The sequence below is a fragment of the Melanostigma gelatinosum genome, assembly GCF_949748355.1.
Source record: "Melanostigma gelatinosum genome assembly, chromosome: 2".
Lineage (NCBI taxonomy): Eukaryota > Metazoa > Chordata > Actinopteri > Perciformes > Zoarcidae > Melanostigma > Melanostigma gelatinosum.
In genome coordinates, this window is record NC_136635.1 from 17,060,734 (window position 1) to 17,077,227 (window position 16,494).

Below are 16,494 nucleotides of genomic sequence, written 5' to 3' on the forward strand. Positions count from 1 at the left end.
CCATGATCTATACTAAGAATTTACATAACTTATGAAAGTCACATTATTAGGTGTCTGGAAGATTTCATCATAAATACCTGATGAACTTTCTTCACTTGAGGTGTAAGTGCCTTTCCCCAGCAATAGATTCAGCATAGTTGGAGAGTTGGCAACCTTCAGTGCCGTTTCACCTTTCCTGTTGCTTTGACGTGGGTCCCCTCCATACCGTAAAAGTAGTTTAACCACCTGAAATGAATACAATTAAATATTGAATTACTATAAATCGCAATTTAAGAGTTGATAAGATAAAGTTATCTTGTGGTTCAGACTTTAAAGAGGTCAGAGGTTACAAAGTAAATGTACCACTAGCTTCATGGATAGGCTCAACAGACAGTCAGGGTAATAATCTCTTATGCAGTCTCATAATTACTGTATCTATCATTTTGCATTATGAATTTAGAAAGGTTATTTTGTTCTTTACCTAAAATGTGTGTATTCAGACATGAACTGCCTACATTTGAGGCTTTTTATTTTTTCTTACCTTGAAATGTCCATTGTTGGATGCATCGTGTAGAGGGGTGTCATCATCCAGACCCTTGGTGTTGACCTCTGCTCCGGCTGCCAGCAGCTGCTTGGCCACATCATAATACCCTCTGTTGCACGCCTCATGCAATGCAGTCCAGCCTAAACCGGAGAGGAAATTACTGCGTGAGAGATGTATCGAATATACAAATAGATATACATTGGTACACGCACAAAGTACAAGGACAGTCTATACAAAAAGCCTCTCACCTGCAAAGTCTTTTACATTCACATCAGCTCCCTCGCTGATGAGCTCCTTGATGCGGCGTGTCTCTCCACGGATTGCTGATCTGTGCAGCCGAGTCTCTCCTCTCTCATTCCGTTTATTCACTTTGTCTTTGGTTTTAGATGCAGAGTTTGGCGTTCCCTTCTGACCCATACTGGACTGTGACTGATGCTTTGGTGTTGTGTCTGTAAGTAGGAGATGGACACACATTTCAACAATCCAACAGTGAATTTGTTTTCATCGTCGTTTCTATTTTGTCGACCCTTATTTCCCCCAATACTATGAATACTGGTTTGCTTGGAGTGCTTACAGCCAGAAGGGGGCAATCTTACTCTAGCAATCAACAGCAGAGCACTTAGACCTACTTCACTTGAGCTCATTTTTTAAAGGTATATTTAAGGATTTAATACATTGAGGGCAAAATGACTTTGTCTACCACTAATAAACATACCACTTGACAGGACATTAGGAGGAAGTAAATGTTATGATTAATCATCTAACAGCAGATAGGATAACAGATAACAAATCAACTAAACCAGAATGCTTGAAGGCCTTTTACATTTGGAAGTCCGTTATGATTTGGCTCAAATGCTGAGATTGCACAATTAGTTCCAGATTAACGCAATACCAACAAAAGACTTGGTTTCATTTCCTGGACAGCCCCATGCTGTATTTCATAACAATAATTCCACTTCAATAATCACACTACTGTAAATTAACAAATATGTGACTGTTATGGCTGCAAAAACAGAACAACCACTTTTCTGACTGACAGTGACAGCATGGCTGTAATAAGAATTCACGTGGATTAGCTTGTATGACTAGATTCAAATCAAGCACCCGGTCCTTTCCAGAGGCAGAGTACGGCTGAGATGTGGCAACAAAACGTGCTCAACGTCCCAAAAAATAAACAAAAATAATCAATTGCATGCCCCATCTCCCCCTCTCAGCCTCTTTCTCTTTAAGACCACCATCATTGTTCTCACACACACACACACACAAAGACACACACACACACACACACACACACACACACACACACACACACACACACACACACACACACACACACACACACACACACACACACACACACACACACACACACACACACACACACACACACACACACACCTCCCATCCCTCTTTCCTTGTCTGCCAGCCGTCCACAGAGGACGTGGCCTCCATGATAAGCACGCACCTGGACTGTTGACGGACTCCTCAGCTGTCATTTGCATGAGCAAGGCCACCTGCTGCCGCTCAGAGAGGGGGTACCCGGCCCGGATCCCTGGCATCCCCATTCCGAACGGCAAACCCGCCTTCCGGGTGTTGGTTGGCTCCTTTTTAATCCGCTTCCGCTCTGGACCTGGTTTCTCTGCAACGATAGTGAGAGGAGAGAAGCAACGTTAATGTTATTATTGGGCTGCGTGGACACACATGTAGCCATGCACTTATTCATGTTCCAGAGACCCATCTGAAAACTAAAGGGGACAGAGCATTCTGCACTTCGGGCCCTGAGGGTCTGGAACGATCTGCCTGAGGAAACTGGGTCGGCTGAGTCAGGGATCTCCTTTAATCCCTTCTTAAAATATACTTTTATTGCAGCGCTTTTCCTTATTTTACTCGAGTTTTATTTTCATTTGTAATGCAATTTAAATTCCTTTAAAATGTTGTTCTTTTCCTTTTCGTAACTATTCATGCACTATAATAGTTTTTATACACCAAATCCAAAAAAAATCGTTATCGATTAAACCTGATGGTTTTATGGCTTGTATTTTGAAAAGTGGTCTAAGGATTAAATAATTTTATTATCAATCGTTCACGAACACGCAAACAAATCGAATTGACTCAAACTTGTGAAGGGTGAGTGTTGTTTTGTTATAGCAGTAAGAAAAACGTTTGTGAAATTATTCATTGGCTCAATTTATTATTGATCTCTTAATATGACTGCTAACAATTCCTTAAATTAGTTATCTTTTTTTGCCACATCATTACATTGTTTCCCCGAAACATAATTAAGTTGTTTATTTCTTAAATTTGTCCTTCACCTACATGAAACAATCTTTCACCAATATGAACATTTTCAAAAGCACACTGAATGCATCACAAGGGTAGGACACCCTGCAAAGTCAGCTAGTTTCCAAAATAAACATTAAAAAAAACATATTTGCATAACCATGTATATGTAGCCAAGTGTGTGAGAGGCTTGGTGGTAGCAGGGGCTGACTTTAGTGTTATTACCCTGCTGCTCCTGAGGGAGGGAGGGGCCAACCAGTAGTGTGTTTATGTCTGTCTGTCTCATAGCCAATCAGTCCGCATCCAGAAGAGAGGAAAGAGGGTGTGACTTGGCAGACCCAGGGTTATTACGAAATAGTTGGTTTACATTTCAATTCAATGTGGCCTTGCCAAGGTCGCCACATGCCTGCCTGCGTGCCTGATCGGTTTACTGGAGACACCGTGCTACTGGACAAAAGCAGCTGCTCCACAAAGACACACCCAGCAATTATTTTCAGCCGTAACATACCATCAGATGACCCTTACGGAGGGCAGAGCTACACATGACTAACACTTCAATCACTGAGGGGGAACAACTCCCAGAGCAAGAAAACGCGAGTGACAAAAAAAGATTCCTACCCAAAAAAGAAAAATAGGACCAACAAATGTCAACTGTGCATGTACAGAGACACCCGTAGATTTGTGAATGCGTCCAAGTCCAACTCCTTCGAGGCCTTTCTCGTTCCAAGACTGGCTGCATTGCTCAAGGCCACAAACGCACAAGTAAACAAGGCAAGAAGGAAGCATGGCGGCTGATGCTTCCGATGGCAAAAAAGGCTTTCCAGGAAAAGATTTTTCCAGTCACAAGTACAGAGCTGATGAACTTTCGCTAACATCTGTGAATACTTACAGCTAATGTGCCCCCACCCCTCTTTGATACGCTCTCACGTTTGCCATTAAGACACATTCCTTCAGCTAGACCTTTAACAGCTGGAACCACAGAAGCAGTCCAAACACGTTTTTTTTGAGCAACAGAACAGAGAAAGTGCAAGGCTAGCTTTTCCAGGCTATGTTTATAAGATTGGGAACCAGGAAGGCAGTTATTACCCATGTGGAGGACTGCTACTTAACGACACGCAAGACCAAAGTCTGGAATACAAGATTCACCATCACTGGCCTGCTCATCTCTGAGCAGGTAAGACTGTATTACACAAAAGGAACAAACAATGACACAGCATACTGTGCCTGCTTCATAGTGTGTATTTCTGTTGGATGTCTATTTAGGGAACACTGCTGGAGCTCTTATGTGTCTCAATAAATTGATATTACTCCGCTTACAGACATCGGTGAAACTCGACTAACAAGAAAAGAAAAAAGGAAAAGCAAGCTTGATGGGGTAGGCATTGTCCTCCCATGAATAGAGTGCCTACCTGAGCCAGGGGAGGAGACCACATGAAACATAAATGCCTGGAAATAATAGAGGTAGATTTTGATATGGCAGGCAGACAATACCACCGTGTCAGCTAAAGCCAAAACAAAACAGACTGTCTGGCTCGGATAACGAATGCACCTCCACGACCAGAAGAACCACTCCAACCAGCCAGACCAGGTATGTTTGACGGTAGCACGAAAGAGTGAAACAATGCTCTGTTTAGGGACTAATGAACACTGCATAAACAGGAAGTCGAGTGAGACGAGGCAGGAAGTGGCCAACAGGATGTTTGTCAATGCTTTTGTATTGAGCAAGAGAGACTGATAGAAATACAGTATGAACATATTGAGTGAATGATGCTCTGCCTGACCTCTCTATATATGACTGTTACATACTGCTTTAATCAGTTATGCAGTGACTGTACTGCTTCTGTCTATCAGTGTCATTCAGAGCCTGTGTGAGTCTGGGAGACAGAAAGACAAATATAACCTGCCAGAGGGAAAACATGTGTGGGCTGAAGATCTGCGCAAAACCACTGTTTTGATTTTTGCAACCCACTCTACGTGGCTCAGCTCGCACCTTCCTTCAACCTTCACAGACACGACCATCATTACTGTGCCGCACAACTGACCCGGTGGCAAAGGCTATGCTGCAATTACAATTAATATTCTAGAGGGCTGCAAAGGAAATGACAAAGTTCTTCCGTGTGAGCACAAGCTACAAATCCAAAGACGTAAAAAAAGAGCAACTGACTTAGACAGCACCATTAGCAAGCTGGCCACATTTGTTTGGATAATACATTTCGGTCTTTTGTAAATTCTAGGAGGGCATTTTCACACCGAAAAACAATTCTTTACTGGTATGTATGAAGTCGGCCTGCTCAGACAGGGTACAGAGATGTGCAGCTCATTTTTAATGCCACCAAAATAACTAATTAAACTCATTAGCCACAGACTGTCTGACACAGAGACATAAAAATATTAGCGCTGCATCAATTATTTGTCTTATTGATTAATGGATTAGTCGTTAGAAAGAGTCCAAAATAAGCTCATCAAATTGCTTGTCCAGTACAATTAATGTCATGTCAATTGGCCAATAGATTCATCTACTCATATTAGCAGTATACTTTTTTTTGTGTGTGGCTGTAATCAAACATTGTTAAAGTGAACGCTGACAGCATGAAGCAACAGAATGAAGTCTTTGTGTTGGTCTCACTCCTCATAAGATGATAGCTGTCCATTATTTAATTGTTTTCCAACTAAGAGGACATAAAGAACAGGAAGAAAAGATTCTGTTGTTTTCCTGTTCTGGTACTTCAGTGAGGCTAGCTCTCTAGTTGTTTTCACTCGTAAACAGCCTCTGGAGACTTATCCTTCTCAGCGCCGCCTGTACTATTTATCGCTGACCACTGTGGATAGTGGAAAGGAGGCTGACCTCAAGGAGGAGGAATGCTAATGTCTAGCCTCTTCATGAGGAGGTCATGGGAGGCTTGGCAATTCTGTGAAGGAGCATTGAAGTTTGCAAAGCTTTGATTAACTCCAACTTGACTGATCTGCAGTGTGCGGTGGACAGTCGTACGATGAGTGCATATTCTGTCCCTGCTCTAACTCGCTCATAGGCTCTCTTGTAATGTTTGTAAACACTAAGCAGGCTACTTGCATGATTAACCAGTTGCTTAGTCCGACCCCTTGACCGCAGACTGGCCAATTATAGTGCTTCATAGACTCTCGTGCAATCGTTTCAGATTTCACACTAGCCATGGCTAGACGTTGTGCAATAGTGATATTTGTTACCCGGAGAGGTTGGACAGAGAACTATTTTTCTAAAACGTTATATTTCTATGTGAAATCCTGTGGCGCTAACATTAGCACATCATTAACTAGCGTTAGCACTTCTATGCTATGCTAGCTAGTGAAGGTGTACTGAATGTCTACACATACTGCTTTTTAATGATTGTAACAGGGAATAAAGATACCTGGCTTTACAGCAACAGTGTTTATTTAATTTCATTGTGTTCTATCTCGGTCGCCGGGTGATGTGGTGGTTCACTTTTACACTGATCTGTAACTTTATCCTTTAGCGTCTCCATTTATCTTCCAAACCTGTTTTTGCTGCTCAATCAGTTTGTCTTCCTGGATATATCCTTCAAATGTATATCGAAGACCCTTCTGTCTGCTTCTCTGAAAGTACTGTTTTTTCTAAAAGCAGAGTTGACGTGGTAGCTCGAACAGCTTAACAGAGTAACAGCGGGGGCGGGGCTTAGCGAGGGGCCAATTGGAGGCTTAGTTAATAGCAATGCTTTACTGCCATTATAGCCCAAGCTCAGGCTAAAGTTGATCTTTCAGATATATTTGGTATTCCCTCTGAAGACAATGTCCAACACTACATTTTAACACACCTCCAAATAGCAAAGCTATGACCCATTTCAAATATGTAGGAAATTGACTTGATAGTATTTAAGAGCTACACTGGAGAGAATCTTGTTGTGAAGCATCTGCGGTGTAACATATTAGCATTTAAAACACAATACCAGCAAATTCCATCCAACACTGTTCTAAATTGACTTGCAATATTTTGGCAGACTTAAGCATTTCCCGAAGGCTGCTTACACACCACTACGTTTTGGTTTTAATACTCACTACTTTTGTAACGCTTATGCCTAGCGTCTAGATGGATATTGTTTGTTTTTAAACACGGTTTTAAAAGAAAACATAGTCGAGTGGATGACTCCTTAGTTTGAGCCAAGAACATGGCTGCAGAATATTTTGGTATATGCTACCATACCCCATGGTCACCTCCATCAGCTCAAGCCACAGAGGACTGGAGAGTTGATAATGGGGTATGGTTAGAGTGTGGGGAATGTGGGGGGAGAGTTGTGAAGTGTTACATTTTGCAAAGAGGCTAGACACTGAGGCTAGAGCTTGAATGGCCATGCAACAAAGTCGGACTGTAAAACACAGACATATGCAGAGACAACTCAATATGCAGAGCAGAAAAGGATGCAAACACACTACCCCAAGCTGAAATAGAAGCAGAGAAAATACACTTGAATTATTAGGCTAGCCACCGCTAAGACAAAACAAATCTTGCCGATGTGATGAAATACATCCTTTGAGCACCAAGATGAGAGACAGATGCTAGCAACTTGATTGTGTAAACTGTGAGAATTGTGCTGTGGCTTGAGCCCTGGAAACTTCCTGGCTTCTACAGTTTGTAAACATGAAAAACGATTGAGAGACGGTTCCATTTGTAATATGTTGCACACATGGAGGTAAATTTGAGAGTCAAGGGCTGAAAGACCATACAGCCCAACCCAAGGAGAGCTCAAGCTATCAGCATATGAATAGACCGTCCAGCTGTTGTTCCCTCAGGGGAGAGTTCACATACCCCCTTACTGAGGGGGGTGCAGTAAAACGGTTTCTTCGAGCCTAACACAGCAAACATGTGAATAATATCAAACCAGCTAGTGAGAATAATAATATAATATAATATACAACAAGTGTATATAATTCCCCAACAAACGGTACACTACATAATCTTGCAACATTAAAGTAATCTAGCAGAAGGCAACGACAGGTACACAAACTACAGAGATTCAAGATAAAACAAGTTACAGCTTCTCAATCAAACTGAGCAATGACAAACAACCCCATGTGTCTACATAATACATGTCCAATCTTACTGGAACCCAAACCATGAGAGTCATCCGTTGCAGCAGGCATGCTTTTAGCTCTGCACTCGTTTTTTTTCAAGTAGAATCAAAGAACATAAACCAATATAGCGACCCAGCCAGCGTGGATGATGAAGGCCGTCTCCAAAGCATCCGTTGATGGACTTATCAACAAACTAAATCCTGAACCCTGAAAGCCCAAAGCCAAACAAGCATGAGCAGTAGTCCTCCTCTCCCTAATTAAAGAAAACACAAAGCCGGAGCCTTACCAAAAGCCGGACCTGGTCAGTCCAGCGCGTTAAACAAACTCCCACTTAATTGGATCATGAGTTTGTGTGGTCCTCCTCTCCTTTCAGAATGCAACTGTAGGAACAAGTTCCTCGGTTCTTCCACGGACTCACAAGCTGACTTGAAGCTGGAGCTAGGAGCCCATTCACCTCACAAAGCCCAGCCCCTCTTTTCACAGAGCACGCATAACTACTTCCTGCAAGCTTGAGTGGATGTGATGTAACTCCCATTTGATTGCCACTTCAAAGTCACATGCAGTAGAAGCAAAGTCTACGTGTGTGCTCTTACCTGAGTCAGAATCTTTCTGGTCTCCATTAGCTCCAGCAGTGAATGGCAGCTTCCTTTTAGGGGCCTTTTCTTTCATCTCTTTGACCCCATCACTGCGATCCAATTTGGGAGTCTTATTTGACAACACTTTATCCTGTAAAAGAGGCAAAGCAGAACACAAAGGGAACTTTAAGTGACATGGGTCAGATTTGACACAGCTTTAAATCAGAATGAAGAAAAAGGGACTAATTTAAACATCTAAAGGAGTTCAAAAAGAGACGTAGGCTAATGCAGTCAGTCATATATGAGCTAGCTGCGGCTTTAGTCTGTGCCGTTCTCTGCCCAGACTGTTAACTATTATGGGCTTCGTGGAGCAAAACTTTTCCATTTAGATTCTTCCTAGATTCCAGAGCAAAGAGCCGGGGAGCCCTGGGAGAGGCGGCTGAGCCGACGCCGACTCGGCTCTGTGGTCTACAGCTGCTGGAAACAATCACAAACCCAAGAGTATCTGCTACCAACAGATGTGAATACTTGTGTGCTTGAGATCCGATAGTGACTTGCTTAACCTGACCAGAGGCTTTACAGCAGTTAATAGCTGAGAAGACGCGGCAAAAGTCTGGATATGTTTATCATGAATTCTTGCTGGGTTACAATTACATATTTTATTATGATAAATATCGACATATCAATCGGTTTTTTTTATCAACTAATCAATAGATTCACCATAAGTAACTGGAGCTCAAAGAGATTTCTTCAAATTGCTTATTTTGTCTCATCAGCAATCCAAAAACCCAGAGGATTCATTTTACGATTGCATTGCTTTAAAAGCATTCTGGTGTACTCTGAGAAGAAACTTAAGTGATAAGATATTTACTTTAAGCAAAAAACAAATTTATTATTCAGCTCTTTGACCTCATCATCTCATCAGTATCATCCGGGCCTCATTTTTCATGTTCACCAAAGTTATCACCACGAAATCCCCTCATTCTACTTTGAGTTAAAAAAACAACCTGCAACCATCCACCTGTGTTCCGGTTTAACGTTAACAACTTGGTAACTCGAATTTTCAGCTCCTTCCACAGATTTTCTATGAGAGTCTGGCTAAGCTTCTTTGTCAGTGGGCACTTACAAAAATCGGCAAGAGGTCAAATAATTATATATATATATATATCCTTTACTGTATGTAGCATATAGAGCACACATGGCTAAAAGCATTTGGAAGCCACTTATAATAGAATAATAATATACTATTATAATACAATCATTTCTTTAACTAACGACAGCCAGAGCTGCACTTCTCAGCGGGAGGCTTTCTTTCAGAAAATATTTACCACGAATGCCCAGGCCAGAAACGGAACACTCAATACATCCTACTGTGCAAATTATTGCTTGCAGGCTTTCTGATAATTCCCGTTACGTTTTTGTTCCTAAATTGCGATAATAACGAAAGTTAGCAGTTGGCAAAGTTTTGCATGCAGTGTACGTTATCCTTAACCGAGCAAGTCTGAACTGTTACGGTACAGAACATAACTTAAACTTTAACGGAGGGAAATGAAGACGCTGTAGACATCTTAATGCTGATTGGCCAAGACTCGACACCAAAAAAAATCTCTACGAATCTCCACGATCCACGTGGATGATATATTTTGATTCAAAACTGTGAATTTCGCCGAAAAGCGAGAAGTTTGCAGGTATGAATAATTGTGTGGTTGAGGAGGGAGAAGTGAGTGAGAGCCAGACGTTTCAGTGAATGACAGAACGGAGTATCACAGCAGCAAAGAACAAATACATATCCCCACATATAGAGCTGTCTGGCAACACAGCACGGTCAAAGCAAAGCTGGAACACAGGCCATGCAACGAATTTAAAATGAGTCATTCATTTAATGTAAATCTTTATTCAAATGAATTACCAACCAAATACTTTTTTGATTTTTTAATGATCTATTTATCATGCAGAGTAAATGCATCTCCCTTATAAACACTAGTCCATCCTGCAGCATTTCAGGTAAAGACTGTGCTTGTAGAATACAGATACAGTTATAAACATTACAGGACTAATCCCTCAGTGAGAAGTGAATCACCAGCCATGGATTCCCTCTGTTGGGAATTCCTGCTACATTTGTCAAATTGCTCAGTCCAAAATGTATTTTGATATAAAAAGGTCAAGCTGTCCAGTATGCTTCATGTACGGAGGGTTTGAGGTCTCATAGCGGAGATGCAGGAGCAGGTCAGATGTGATGTTCAGTACACGCACTCATTTATTTCACCAAATCACTCTGTCCCCTGCTCGTCTCTCTCTGTCCTCGGGGCAGCTTTTCCATTATGTGTCGACTCTTTGAACTCCTCCCCCTGCCCTGCCCCACCCCAGTCATAAGACCATGATGTCATGGTACAGTAGAGACAAACAGTGTCAGCTACAGTGATCTCTCTCCCTTTCTTTCTCAGTCTGTGTCTCCGCTCAGCGACACACAGGAAACACACAATTCATGCAAAAGCACGATGTACACATCAGAGCGTGTGCAGAAGCTACAGTCAATCCAAGCGGGGAAAAACAAGAAGCAATCGAGTGATTTCTTTAAGAGAAGAAAAAATGTAAAATAAAACAGCAAATGTAGCGCTAAATTGCATTGGTAGAAAATGGTATACATCTACAAAGTCTATCTCCAGAGTTGGACTGGATTCTTTTTTTTTCTTGAGTTAAATTCAAAGAAAGCTTTGACTCGAGACTTTCCTCACATCTGCCTTCACAAGACACCCTGTTTGATGGTCTCCTAGCAATGCCTGCTCTTTTCGCCTCCCTCCGTTTTCCACCCACCCCTGTGCGCTTCATTCCCTCCCTCCCTCCATGCCAGAGTCTGATGCAATCCTTTGCAGAGGGTTGTAAACCTATGCCTGCATAAGCTGTACCTCTCTTCTCTTCGCCTCTAGTCGCTGCTCCGGGTATAGCCGAACAGTTGGCACAATCCATGCCAGAGTCTGATGCAATCCTTTGCAGAGGGTTGTAAACCTATGCCTGCATAAGCTGTACCTCTCTTCTCTTCGCCTCTAGTCGCTGCTCCGGGTATATCCGAACAGTTGGCACACACCCATGACATCATCAAGCTGCGTCTACCACTTAAATCCACAGCAAACAACACGGCTGTACCAGTGTCAAACTCAGGGGACGCTGCCTTCATAGCCTGCGTTTCAAGACTGAATATTTCTTAACAGGTCAGCAAGGCTGTCGAATCCCAAAGGTGCCTCTGAATCTGGCTGAGGAATTCAGAACTCAGCCTCATGTTGCCTGAATCTCAAAGACACAAACACTGCATTCTTTGCGGCAGTCACCAAATTTTCTTATTTATTTTAGCCTACGTTCCCACCGTCTGTGAGGCCTTACAAGGTTTTGAAATTGTTGGTCAGATGTAGTGGTTCAGTGTCAAGTTTCAAGGACAACCAGCAGTTGGCATTACATGTTGTGTACACAAACATTTGGTTATTGTGCATGGTGTGTTTGTCTGTAGGCTTTTTTTCAGTCTTACCTTCTTCCCACCCTGCTTTTCCACCATGTCGGTGTTGAGTGGGAAGTGGTCCAGCTGGGGGGTTTTAGATCCCCCACCTTTGGGCATCGTTCAGCTCTCCCCACGCCAAGCTTCATTCACGCTGCCATTGCATCGTCATCAACCGTCTGGAACAAAGGGAAAGAAGAAAAGGTTAGCAACTGGCCACTACGTTTCTTTGAAAACACATTTACACATTGCCAGGCGATGCAGCCATTAGCGGCACATCAAGCACTCGATTTTCAACCATTAAACCCTGATCTGAAAGAGACGATGAGAGGGAGGACAGCAGGCTGAGGTGCAGCTGTGGGAGGCAAAAAGCTTATCTGTTGGTGAGCAAGGTCTTCCCAAATACCCTAAAAACTATGCTCGGTAGCATCTGCTTATTTTAAAAAGCAAGAGAAACTGCAATCCCTTTAAAAAGCAGCAGAGGGACACGATTCAGTCATATACTGGAGTTTAGATACAACACCAGGACGGACCATGTGAGATATTGCATAACTCCAATGTGGGATACAGACAGAGCTAGGAACAGCTGAGGAATTTCTTCAGGAACGTGACTGGCACGTCTCGACAAAAACCCAAACAGCTACTTACCGTCATAGCTAGCCACCCCTTGTAATTGTGGGCGTTACCCTGTTCTCAATCATGTCATCCCTACATAGTAAGAGGGATCATCGCCTTCTTGCAACCAGAAACCTAGCTGCTATGAGTGATTGGTTTTATCATGAACTTAGTGAATAGAGCACACTTGTCTGTGCAAGTACACAAAACAATCCTGAAAAGAGGCCTTCTGCCGCACAGGGCCATGAATTAATCATACATTTCATCCCTCAGCTCTCTCCTCCATAATGCACTGTTTTTTCTGAGTGCGTCCGAGTATGATCATCCTTGTGACTGAGTGAGTGACCAGATGAGACCATGAGTGGCTGCAGCGGTTTTTTTTCCTCTACTTTGAGACACTGGCAATCCTATCTTCCCTGGCGCCACTTCCATCTCCACTCCCCCACCCTCATTCCCTTCCCTCTGCAGTTATCCTATTCAAAAGACTGCTATTTATATCCCCCCCCCCCCCCAGTCAAGACAGCCAGCCAGCCAACCAGAGAGGTACGGAGCTACAGAGGATGTAGCGCTCCCTCTTTTACTGGTGTATGGAAAGAGACATGAGCAAACACAGCAAACCACAGCCCCCCTCCTCTCTCCTCTGGTTCATTGTTACTGCTAGGCTCCTGCTTCAACCTCCCATAAACTCCCACCTCTCAGCATACCAAACAAAGCAACAGGAAGGTTGATTACTCTCAGAAATAAACAAACCACACACACACCAAACTGAGTCAGCTGGACTTCTAGAACAACAATCTCTGCACTATTTTGGGACTACGATGATGGGCAGTTATAGCTCTAGAACATTCAGCTGACATGCGAAACACAAGAAAATGATGTTTGCAAGCAAGCGGTCACACAAGACGCACAAAAGGAGAGGACACCCTGTTCAAAAACCACAGGCCCCATTTCCTTTTGTAATTTCATCCCAATCAAAATATACAGAACATCTGCTAACCTTGTGACTCTCTGAGTGTGTCTCGTCCAGTCAAGTGTTGATTAACTCCATCTGTGTATTTGTATGTGAGTGAATATACAAAAATAGCACGTAGTATATGAAAACTAAGTTTCTCATCATATTGTTTTACCAAATATACTTTGTGCCTTTACAAGGACATGTGTAATGAAATAAAGGTCGGGCGATCCTTTCTACGTTCATATCGTCCAATCATAGCTGCTCAAGATCGCTGATAGGCGATCCCATCACCAGGGGGCAGTGTGGCGCATCGTCTGAAGTTACGTGACGAAGCATTTAAAAGAGTGTGAGCATTGTATCTAAAGTCCGTGTGTCTGTGCTCGGTGCGACATCACAGCATCGTGATGCGTTTAACACCAGGCCATCATCTTATCTTCAAAATCACAATCCAATCAGAACCATGAATTGGGCTGTTCCAAATAGTTCAAAGCATCGCAGTTTCATTCATAACGTGGAAATTTGACAAAAATACATTCGATAGGCCTACGGCCCCATTTATAACGTAAACTTCTCTTATGGAGCAATAAGCAAAGTTATGGTGAGCAGGCACATGGAGAACAGCGATGCAGATAGATTATTGTCTGCTGACCATAGCCAAAACTCCTAATAACAGTCATGCCTCGACACCAGAAACAACCCCGGAAGATTTGAATGTTTGACGCATGACGTCCAGTTAACTTGGCAATGGAGATGAGGACTGCAGAAAGAAGTGAGGAGAGGTGAGCCAGAGAAGCCATCTCTTCCAAATGAAGGACGGGACCTGCCAGTACTGTTATCCATCCGGTCTCCCTCCCTTGCACACACACCTTTCTTTCTACGTATCCTTTCTCTCTTCATCCTCCGGTAGCATCCTCTCTATACTCCGAGCCACTCCCTCTGCGGTCAGATAGAGGCCAACACTTCAGCATATTGCAGCATACTCTATGCACACTCACAGATGCACCGACACACACCACAAGCACACTTACATCAGGATGTTACAGTAGCAGCTCACTTGATTTCGGAAATGTAACAAGAAGGTCTGACTTCAAACATGACAATATGTAGTGATTTAAAAACAGACATGCTATGATTGAAATCACCTCTTGGCTGTGTCTAGCAACTAGTGAAACTCGTCGTGTAAAATGAGCACTGGCCATCGACAACAAACGTGAATTCTTCAGTTAAAACAATTTATGGTACAAGCAGCTATTCAGCTATTAGCTGAGTTAAGTAGCAGTGGCCTCCAGAGTGATTCAATGATGCTATTTCAGGCTTTGTACAATAAGAAGACGTGTATGTAAACAAATGTAAATGCAGCCATATTTAATAATAGTGCATGTGGTTGTGAGTTTCTTCCTTTTAAAACATTAATATTATAATTGAAAATACTGTTACTGTATGGTGTAACATCCTGGGATGAACACAAGCTATTTTTTACCAGAGTTAGTCTACGAAAGTGCAAAGCATTACACACCGCTACGTTCAAGAAGACAAATGCTAATTTATCGGCAGACGTTCAAAACTATGATCTCAAACCTGAAGGGCGCATGGACCAATTTTTACCATGCAGGTTTTTAGCACGGCAAGCAATTCTGCTAGAACATGAACTGTTGATTATATTGTTATTATTATTATTATTATTATTATTATATATGGGGGAAACGACATTCAGCAATGGGAAAACACAAAGATGCAGATGCACAGCCCTGTGAAAGAGGTGAAGGTGCATGTGCAGAGATGAAAAGTAGCTGTCTACTCCAACTCTGTGCCACTCCTAACTCATGACTCCCCACACAGAAACACGCCTCACATTTTACACACCGACAGCTGAGCAACACAGCAGCTGCATACAGGGATGGGCATGCTGCTCTCTGTCCGTCTGTCCGTGCTCATGTTTGTGTGTGTTGTGCAGTTTGCAGACACATATCACCAGCACGCTCCCTGGCTGTCAGTCAACTGATCTCGGTGTTGGTTAACAATGACGGTGACTAAGAAATATCTTTTGATGGATAATACAGGTGCACCTTTATCTCAACGAAACAACTAAAATGAACACCAATCCGCACTGCCACAAAGATACTTAAAATGGAAAAATCTAAACTTCCACTGAAACACAGCTCCAAGTGTGCTAGTGACCATCCAACACATCTGAAGTTGATAGCTAATCCTAACAGCTAAAAACTGGCTTAATGTGCTTTGTGGGTCATTCAAAAGCAAATGTTGTTGGTTGCCATTTGTTTCACATTCTGCACATAATAGTGTTGTTAATACTCCTTTTTAAAAACTCTTTCAAGTCTCTTAAAGCAAAAGCTACAAACAGTAGCTGTCCTGTGGAAGCCACAGATACCGACACAGCTTGTTGTTTTGATTCAGAATCCCCCATAGTTTTACACTATTATAAGTTTTAGGCAAGATAATAAAAATCACAACCTTGCTTCAGCAGAGACGTCACATTTCTTTACCCCTCTTTGCAGACAAAAGACTTATATTTTGTCTGCTTCCAATGTCTTCCCTCAGTTATCCCTGACTAATTACACAACACATGTAAAGGTGCAAAAATGACTTTACCCCAACCTCTCTCACTCCAAACTGATTTATCACCGTCACACTAGGGCTGGGCGATAAATCGATTTAATCGATTAATTCGAATGTGTGCTTTAAGGCGATGTGTTTTATTGAAAATCGAGAAAATCGCCCCCACCCCTCCCCCCCGTTGGGTTCCCGTAGTAGAGTGCGCGCGCATTGTTTACAAACGAAAACAATGGCGGCCAGCAGTGAAGCTCTCGTTCTTAAGAGAGGGAAGAATGTGTCTTCGGTGGTCTGGAAATGGTTCGGGTTCGTGTCATCTGACACAGAACAAACAGCACCACGATGTAAGGTCTGTCTAAAAGCTATTGCTACAAAATCAAGCAGCACAACAAATTTAATGCAGCACCTCAAACAGAGGCATGCT

General features: G+C 42.6%; 1 protein-coding gene across 3 annotated transcripts in view; it reads right to left on the reverse strand.

Moving 5' to 3' along the window:
* Positions 1-16,494, reverse strand: part of ankrd11 (ankyrin repeat domain 11) — a 101,451-nt gene that overhangs the window by 13,107 nt on the left and 71,850 nt on the right. For all 3 annotated transcript variants that reach the window (XM_079288185.1, XM_079288183.1, XM_079288184.1), the window contains 6 exons: positions 11,963-12,108; positions 8,461-8,593; positions 1,989-2,162; positions 772-972; positions 521-663; positions 78-225 (listed from right to left, as the gene is read on the reverse strand). In XM_079288185.1, the coding sequence (XP_079144311.1) occupies positions 78-225; positions 521-663; positions 772-972; positions 1,989-2,162; positions 8,461-8,593; positions 11,963-12,049 (886 nt within the window). In that variant the 5' untranslated portion in view covers positions 12,050-12,108. The remainder of the gene's footprint in view (positions 1-77; positions 226-520; positions 664-771; positions 973-1,988; positions 2,163-8,460; positions 8,594-11,962; positions 12,109-16,494) is intronic.